Raw genomic sequence first — 8,659 nt, forward strand, 5'->3', positions numbered from 1 at the left:
TGCTTGCACCTCACATACCAAAACCGAGGGAAAACGACAAAGGGTTACGACGGCTTATAAGATCTGCAGTGTCATCTTCCCAATGATATTCAGGAAGTTGGCGCATGCACACAAGAGAGAGCAAAGGCACTGTCCCAGTGGGGTGGTAGTGCCTTATAAGATCCATGACCACCCCAGAGTTAAGTAGAATAAGGAGGTCTCATTTAGAAACATCCTTCATTTTTGTGCTAGGCAGCGTCAGTGGTACTTCCCAGATACCAGCCCTCTAGGCAGAGCAGGCCCTGGCTCTGTCTGGCATTGCATTGAGGTCACCTTCTGCAGAAAAAAAAACTCCTTCCTCATCTTTGCTACATATGGGGAAGTGACAATAATGAACTAGAAAAGTATGGACAATCCTTAATAACATTATACTTAAATCTGATAGTGGCAAAGACTAGCTTTGTTATAAACTTAGAATAGGCATTCATATGTTATTACATTTTTCTTCTGTTTTGAAATGCTTACAAACAAGTAACTGCCTAACATGTAATACTTATTAGTTTACTTTTCCTCCATCTTTAATTGGCTGCTATTTAATGAACAAAATGTAAAATCCCAGTAACCCAAATAACAAACTTATCTACTGTATAGTTTTATTCTTTCAGTAATAAATTCCCAGCAGGGAATGACCGGGGGCACTTTTGCTTTTTTAACTGTTCGGGCCATGTTGGGCAGAGCTACAGCAGACTTAATTAGGAACTGAGGTCTTGCATGTATGTACTGGATTTGACACTGGGTTATTAATCCTTAAAAAGTTTTTGTTGCACTGCCAAGCAAAAGCCATTAGCTTATATTTATACATAGCTGAGAAAGCAAAAATGATTACCAGAATGTGCCTATAATATCCTCAACTATGATAACATCACAATTACTGTATAGAAGAAATGAATCACAGCAAGCAACTTGTAAATGAAAGTTCTTGAAATTGTTATGTTGTAAAGATGAGGAAGAACATTGTTTTTGTTAAATGCATGCTGAAAATAGTATAACCTTCTCACATTGCATTTTATCCCAGACATCAATTATTAATGATCGCTGCTTTTTCCCTCCAGGGAAAGCTGAATCATATCTAGAAGCAATCAGAAAGAATATTGAGTGGCTGAGAACACACAACAAACAGGGAAATAAAGAAGGTAACAAACATTGAATCACTGAGTGAAAAGCTAAAATTGTGCTGTAGAAGATGGCAGTCCACCCTGACCTACGGCAGTCTCATTACATGATTTGGAATATTGGACAAATTGACCTTTCTATTACCTAATGAAAGTAGTTGCATTGTTTAGGTATTATTTATTTTGGTATGATGACATCAGCGTAGTCTGTCAAGGCTATCGTATGGGTTCTCTACTCTTTTCTTCAAGTACTACCAATAGGTCATGTTTTCAGGATTCTTTAATCATGCATGGCTGAGTTACTGTAAGCTGACCATACACTGAATGATAATCATTCCAATCCAGTCTAGGTATGACAGTTCTGAATGATTATTGTTCAGTTTCTGTACATGAAGATAATTTCCCAATCCTGAAAATGGCAGAAAATTGTGACCGTTCGATTTTGAAACATGTTGAGTTGTCCAGACCATCATTTTGCCGATTTCATGCAATATATTTAATATTGTGCCCATAGATTGTTTAGTGAATGGAAGCACTGGTAAATAGAGTAAAACAATTAGCTTGCTTCCTCACCGGGTTTGCAGTGCATTATAAAGTGTCCATCACCAAACATCTAAAGATTCACAATGGGAACGAAAAAGACACACATCACATTGTTGTCACTAGACACAGAGATTCCGGAAAGTCCAAATAACTGAATATCTTATCTACAAATGCAGTGACGTCGACAAGCAAACCATTGAACATGTAAGAAGGAAGCTCCTGAAATGGGAAAGAGCTCCTTCAAGAATGCTTGGGTCTTGGTCAAACTTCAGGCTGAATGTGACCATGGTATTACTAGTCACATCTCCCTCTGGAATTGTAACCAGAAAATACTATACACAATTATTTACACTCTGGGCCACAGAGACTTCATCAAGAACATGATCACTGATACTTCTCAGGCTGACTGTGTTGTCCTTTATGTTGCTGCTGGTGTCGATGAGTTTGAAGTTGATATCTCAAAGAATGGACAAACTCCATTCTTCTGGCCTGCACTCCGAATGTAAAGCAGCTTATCATTGGTGTCACCATACAGTCAAAAGAGATATAAGGAAATTCTAAAGGAAGTAAGCACTTACATCAAAAAGATTAGCTACAAACCAGTTGCTTTCGTACCCATCTTTGACTGGAGAGGTAATAACAAGCTTGAACCCAGTGCTAAGATGCTTTGGTTCAAGGAATGGAGCATCACCCGTAAAGTAGAAAAGGGAAGTAGAACTACTCTGCTTGAAGCTCTTAATTTCATGCTTGATACTCTTGATTGCATTTTTCCACCAAGCTGACAAGCCTCTCAATCTGCCTAAACAGGATGTCTTCAAGATTGGGTGTACTGGAACAGAACCTGGAATTGGAACAGAACTAATAGGTCATGTGAAAACTGGGGTCCTGAAACCAAGCATGTTAGATACTTTTGCCCTAGTCAATGTTAACAACTGCAGTATAGTCTGTGGAAATGCACCATGAATCTCTGTCTGAGACTATGACCAGTGACAATGTTGGTTTCAACATAAAGAATGATAGCAAGAATGCCCACCTCTGGAAGCTGGTGGCTTTATTGCACAGGTTATCATCCTGAACCATCAAGGCAAGATTAGTACTGGGTATGGCCCTGTGCTGGATTGCCATACTGCTCACATAGGTTGCAGATTTGCTGAGTTCGAGAAAAAGATTGATCGACATTATGGTAAAAAACTGGGGGGGGGGGGGACAAGTTGCCATTGTTGAAATGGTCCCTGGCTTCTCTGACTATTCTTACCTTGGACCTTTGCTGTGTGTAACATGAGACAGACTGTTGCCATTGGTGTTATCAAGGCAGTTGAGAGAAGGCTGCAGGAACTGGCAAATTTACAAAATCTGCTCAGATGGTCCTGAAAAACAAATGATAATTTCTAATGTACATTACTACCACAGTCTTATCCAGTGGTGGAAGAATGGTCTCAGAAGTGTTCGTCTCAATTGACCAAGTCAGTTTAATAGTAAAAGATTGGGTAATAGAATGCACCGTAAAAGCTTCAGAAGGAAAAGAATGTTTGTGGTCCATTTGTTTTTGGCAGTTTTAAGTTATTAGTGTTTTAAATCGGTAAATTATAAGTGGAAACCACTTGACCAAAATTTGTCATCAACTATGAGACCATTATAAAAAATATTCTAAATAAAATTTGAGACCATTATAAAAAATATTATAAATCAATCAGCACACCGATCCGTCATATCATGAGCTAACCCATTCAGTGAACGGCCAACTTTAATTTCGGTGAGTCAAAATTATCCCACCTGATTCCACATAGATTTTGAAATTCTGATCTGTTGGTGGTACTTGAAGATTGGAGCTGATGAGAACCCCTGAGCTATTGTCTCTTTTACTACTATTATGAATAAAACTGCATGTAAAAGATTTTCAGCTAGCACAATTCTAGAAGTAGAATATTAAAACAACAAATCAAGAAGTGTTATATGATGCTCTAGAATTTCTTTTAAAGCAAGTGCTCCTTGGCCTTTAAATTCTCCACGCAGTGTAAAGGCCCATACACACTGGCCGATTTTGAGCTCAAAGTAGCTCACTTTTGGCATTTAGAGCTACTTTGAGCTCAAACTCATCCTGTGTGTATGGGCTAGTGATGAGCAGTGAGTGTTAATGCACGCTCCCGCATCATCGCTAGCCGCCGCCATTCGGCAGGCTGTTTGTACAGCCCGAGTGAAGCACTTTCTGTGGAAAGTGCTTCACCCCACCGTGGACATTGCTGGCACAGTGAAAATAGCTCAGATTAAAATATTGTAAATCTATTGAACAAGGAGGTACGGAAATTTTGGGCTCACAGGCTAAAAACCACTAGTGTTCAGCATGTTTATGTGCAGTTAATATACAAGTCATATATTAGAAGAAATTGCTTACCTACCATATGCTTCATAACCCATATACCAAGTTCTGTATTTCCTAGGATAATCAGGAAAGGTAACTTATAATCACGAAACCTTATATTTCCAGAGTATGATCTTTCAAAACTGAGAGACTTCATTGACCAGCAGGCGGATGAATACGTACAAAAAGGAATCCTCGATAAGGAAGAAGCCAATGTAATAAAGCGGATCTACAGCAGCCTGTGAGGAAGAAATGCTCTTTACTACCACTGGAAATAAGCTTTAGATTTAGAAACTAAACTCCATGATCTGGAACCCTCACTTTTTCAATGAACCATTAGAAAACACCTGCAGGTTAATTTACTAAAGACGTAAACTTTTTCACAATAACGTAAAGTCTGGTCCTTTTGGACTATTTCAGTTGCACCAGGTTTCCCCCTAACCTGATTATTGGGACAAGGGGAACGTGGCTCCAACTTGCTAGAAGAAAGTTTATGGATTTAAAGTGCACCTGTTACTTCCACACAGTGAAGACAGCTAATTTTATTGGCTAAGCAGGTGATCATGACACAGCAGTCCATCACTAAACTAGGAACCAGTGCCTCATTAATATATGGCATTGAACTGACTCATATTCACGTCATTTGTAAGGTACCGCAAAGCTCTCCAGTGACGGACGGTTGGTATAAAAAAAATCATAAATAAAATCTGAACACATCCATGGATGGTGATAGAGAAGGCACAAATGTGAGGCGGAGAGAGGGCCCTGTTCATTGGGGCTTACAGTCTACTGAGAATCAGAGTGGAGATTGGTAGAGTAGCTGATAGTACACCCAGAGGGAGTAGTATGAGGTGATGTCGGATGGGTATAGCGTGAGAGTTTGATTGGTAAAGTCTGGGTGGATGGGTAGGGTCTTCTATAAATGGGGGTTAACTCACGAGAAGTATTTCAGTGTGAAGGAGTTGGTAATCAGAGATAAGGCAAAGTGTAAATATGAGGCAGACATACAGTAAAAGGACAAGGTGAGTGGTGTATGGGGAGGAGGTGCCAGTGACAAAATTGAAGTATTGAGTAACTTGGATTGGATTCTGGAGAGTCTGTGGAGGAATTTTCCCAGCAGTACAGCAGATGTGTAGTGGTAAGAGTGTAAGATCAGTCCTACTGTGGCATTTCGGATGTATGTAATGGAGATAGACAGTTGAGGGAGGAAGCTACAGTAATTAAGACAAGGCTTGGTGATGTGATTCGTTCCTAGTGAACAGACAAGCATTAATTATCCTTCAAGATGACTGTCTCTACTATGTGCAGGTGACTTGTGCACTTCAGTAAATAAACCTGTTATATCCCATTGCATAAGTCTGACTCGTAGTCAAAAGACCATTTGATAGGTCAGTACTCTTTTATGACAATTCCATGTGTTTGTGTTTATAGACAAGACACAGTTTTCCTCACAAAAAGCCACTTAAAGAACAGAGGTACAATAGCCTGCATTTTAATAAGCATAGTGGCTGTAAAGCTAGAACACCTCACTTTCATTGATCTAAGCCTATATTTCTGAATTGAATCATATTGACTTATACAGTATGGATGCAGAACAGAAAGAGTAGTAAGAAAGGTTTTTCAAATGGACAGGAACACTTTTTGTTATCATTACCAAAAGAAAATATAAAGGCAGGGACAAATATATAGTCATGATATATAATCTAAAGTATCTGAGTATCCTACAGCAGAAATTGTAAAGCTGTGTAGCCAAGAGGCTCTGTCCTGATATGAATGGATTACCATGTGGCTCCAAATAAATAAAAAGAAATATATGTACATGGTCTGTAACTATGCTACATGACATCTGTTGGCATTATCACATTTTGGAAGGACATCTTGTACAATTCCTAAACATTGGTAGTATAGCGACAAGAATAGAACACTTACACTGTATCATGTGATTTATCATATTGCTGTATATAGTGTTATATAGGTTAAAGTGTACTTGTTACTTATAGCTGAATGGATGCAGTCATTTTGTGAGGTGATCAAGCAATACCTCAGTGGTATCATTAGTTCCTAATGAAAAATAGACTAGTTTGATAAAAATGGCTGCCTCCATTATAAATAAGTAGCTGGTACATTTTAATGGGCAATAGCGGGCATAAACTATACAATTTTCTAGGCGATCTACCAGATATCGATTGATCGGACATGCTGCATCGTCCAGCATGTCCGCCTGATGCAAGTCGACTGCATCGGGCACTGTATGCACTGCCGCAGCCAACCAACAGACATTTTTTCCCTGTTCCTTCACCGGTGGGGAACGGGAAATGTCTCCTCCCCAGGGGATGAACCCAGATATCGTGGCCATACACTGTGAGATATCTCACAGTGTATGCCCATGATATTTGATGGGTGTGAGGCTGTCAGATAAAAATGTCTGACAACCATTTTATCTGTCTGTGTATGCCCAGCATATGAATGCACTCATGATAATTCTGGTTATTATTGGTGCAAAATAGTCCTGTGCTACTAAATTACACATCATTTTATACTCTACACCAGTGGTTCCCAAACTTTCTTGAATCACAGTGCTCTTGAGTAGCAGCATTGCTTTCACCACATTCCTAGCATAAAAGCTTATTATTGATATATTTGGAAAAAAAAATCTGATAATAAGTAAATTGTGCCTACCTGTCACCCTTAGGGTCAGTTATGTGGTGGGGTACAGTTGTACTTCTGATTGTCCACGTTTTATGATTGGCAGACACTAGCACTGGTTTTGCCAATCACTTTGACCATAATTTAATTCAGTTCTGGACGACTAAACTGAGGCACCCCTGCAAGAGCTTTGCAGCACCCCAGGGTGCCTTGGCACACAGTTTGAAAACCACTGCTCTATACTCAAAATGAGGCTTTACAAATAATGATGCTATTATTAGTAGCTTCACATTGTCTCATGATTATCGTCTCTGTGCCATGCAGTAGGACATCGATTTAGATCTATGCAGAAGTAGATTTCTTTGTGTAAATCTAGGAGAAGAGATTGGTAGTTTGCAATAAGATAAAAGCCAAACCATTGTTCATCATACATTGTGTTGAAAACTGCACTTTTCACGAAGGATTCTTCTGTAAAACATTAAGCTCTTTATCTACTCAAATTTTAATTATAGCCGTGTTGTTTGATGTTACCCTTTGCATTCTTGTAATTTCTATTAAAAAAGGTAAAATAAGCAGTGTGGAATTATTTATGTGAAATACATACGAGGTGTATAATGTACATCAACTCCAATTACAGTACAGGTTGAGTATCCCATATCTAAATATTCCGAAATACGGAAATTTTTGAGTAGGACTGAGATAGTGAAACCTTTGTTTTATGATGTCTCATTGTACACAAACTTTGTTTAATATACAAAGTTATTAAAAATATTGTATTAAATGACCTTCAGGCTGTGTGTATAAGATGTATTTGAAACATAAATGAAATGTGTGTATGTATACAAACTTTGTTTAATGCACACAGTTATTCAAAATATTGGCTAAAATGACCTTCCGGCTGTGTGTATAAGGTGTATTTGACATTAAATGAATTGTGTGTATGTACACAAACTTTGTTTAATGCACAAAGTTATTCAAAATATTGGCTAAAAAAAGGTGTACAGTATATGAAACATAAATGCATTCTGTGATTAGACTTGGATCCTATCACCATGATATCTTATTATGGTATGGAATTATTCCAAAATACGTAAAAATCCGATATCCAAAATACTTCTGGTCCCAAGCCTTTTGGATAATGGATGCTCAACCTGTATATGTCAACCTATACTACACATTGGATCATTTTGTGCAGAGGTTAAATAGTGAATTTATAGTAGTCAATAGAAATTTTTATATAAAAACTGCCTTAGTGAAATGTATCTGCTTTCTTGTGTTTTTTTTTTTTTCCATTTCCTTTAATTGTTCAAGGCATAATACCCGGCAGAATTGAAAACAGGATTTTAATTACCTACCGGTAAATCCTTTTCTCGTAGTCCGTAGAGGATACTGGGGTCCACATTAGTACCATGGGGTATAGACGGGTCCGCTAGGAGCCATGGGCACTTTAAGAAGTTGATAGTGTGGGCTGGCTCCTCCCTCGATGCCCCTCCTACCAGACTCAGTCTAGGAAACTGTGCCCGAGGAGACGGACATACTTTGGGAGAAGGCTATAAAAGGATAGTGGTGAGATTCCGAACCAGCACACACAAACTAGAGGAAAGCCAAGCTAACCAAATTTTAAACCAGGAACAGCAACCACTGAACCAACAATACTTAACCAAGTAACAGTGCAGGAAGAAACCAAGCACTGGGCAGGCGCTCAGTATTCTCTACAGACTACGAGAAAAGGATTTACCAGTAGGAAATTAAAATCCTATTTCTCTAACGTCCTAAGTGGATGCTGGGGACTCCGTAAGGACCATGGGGAATAGCGGCTCCGCAGGAGACTGGGCACAAAAGTAAAGCTTTAGAACTACCTGGTGTGCACTGGCTCCTCCCCCTATGACCCTCCTCCAAGCCTCAGTTAGATTTTTGTGCCCGAACGAGAAGGGTGCACACTAGGTGGCTCTCCTGAGCT

At 39.0% G+C, this 8,659-nt stretch overlaps 1 protein-coding gene and 1 pseudogene across 1 annotated transcript in view; both read left to right on the forward strand.

Annotated features, from left to right (window-relative positions):
• SCG3 (secretogranin III) overlaps positions 1 to 7,961 on the forward strand; it is a 78,534-nt gene extending 70,573 nt beyond the window's left edge. The window contains exons 11-12 of the mRNA XM_063926085.1: positions 1,092 to 1,172; positions 4,180 to 7,961. Of these exons, the coding sequence (XP_063782155.1) occupies positions 1,092 to 1,172; positions 4,180 to 4,298 (200 nt within the window). The 3' untranslated portion in view covers positions 4,299 to 7,961. The remainder of the gene's footprint in view (positions 1 to 1,091; positions 1,173 to 4,179) is intronic.
• LOC134935194 (elongation factor 1-alpha, somatic form-like) lies at positions 1,678 to 3,076 on the forward strand (annotated as a pseudogene).
• Positions 7,962 to 8,659: the final 698 nt, after the last annotated feature.

This window comes from Pseudophryne corroboree, chromosome 6 (genome assembly GCF_028390025.1).
Source record: "Pseudophryne corroboree isolate aPseCor3 chromosome 6, aPseCor3.hap2, whole genome shotgun sequence".
Taxonomy (NCBI): Eukaryota; Metazoa; Chordata; class Amphibia; order Anura; family Myobatrachidae; genus Pseudophryne; species Pseudophryne corroboree.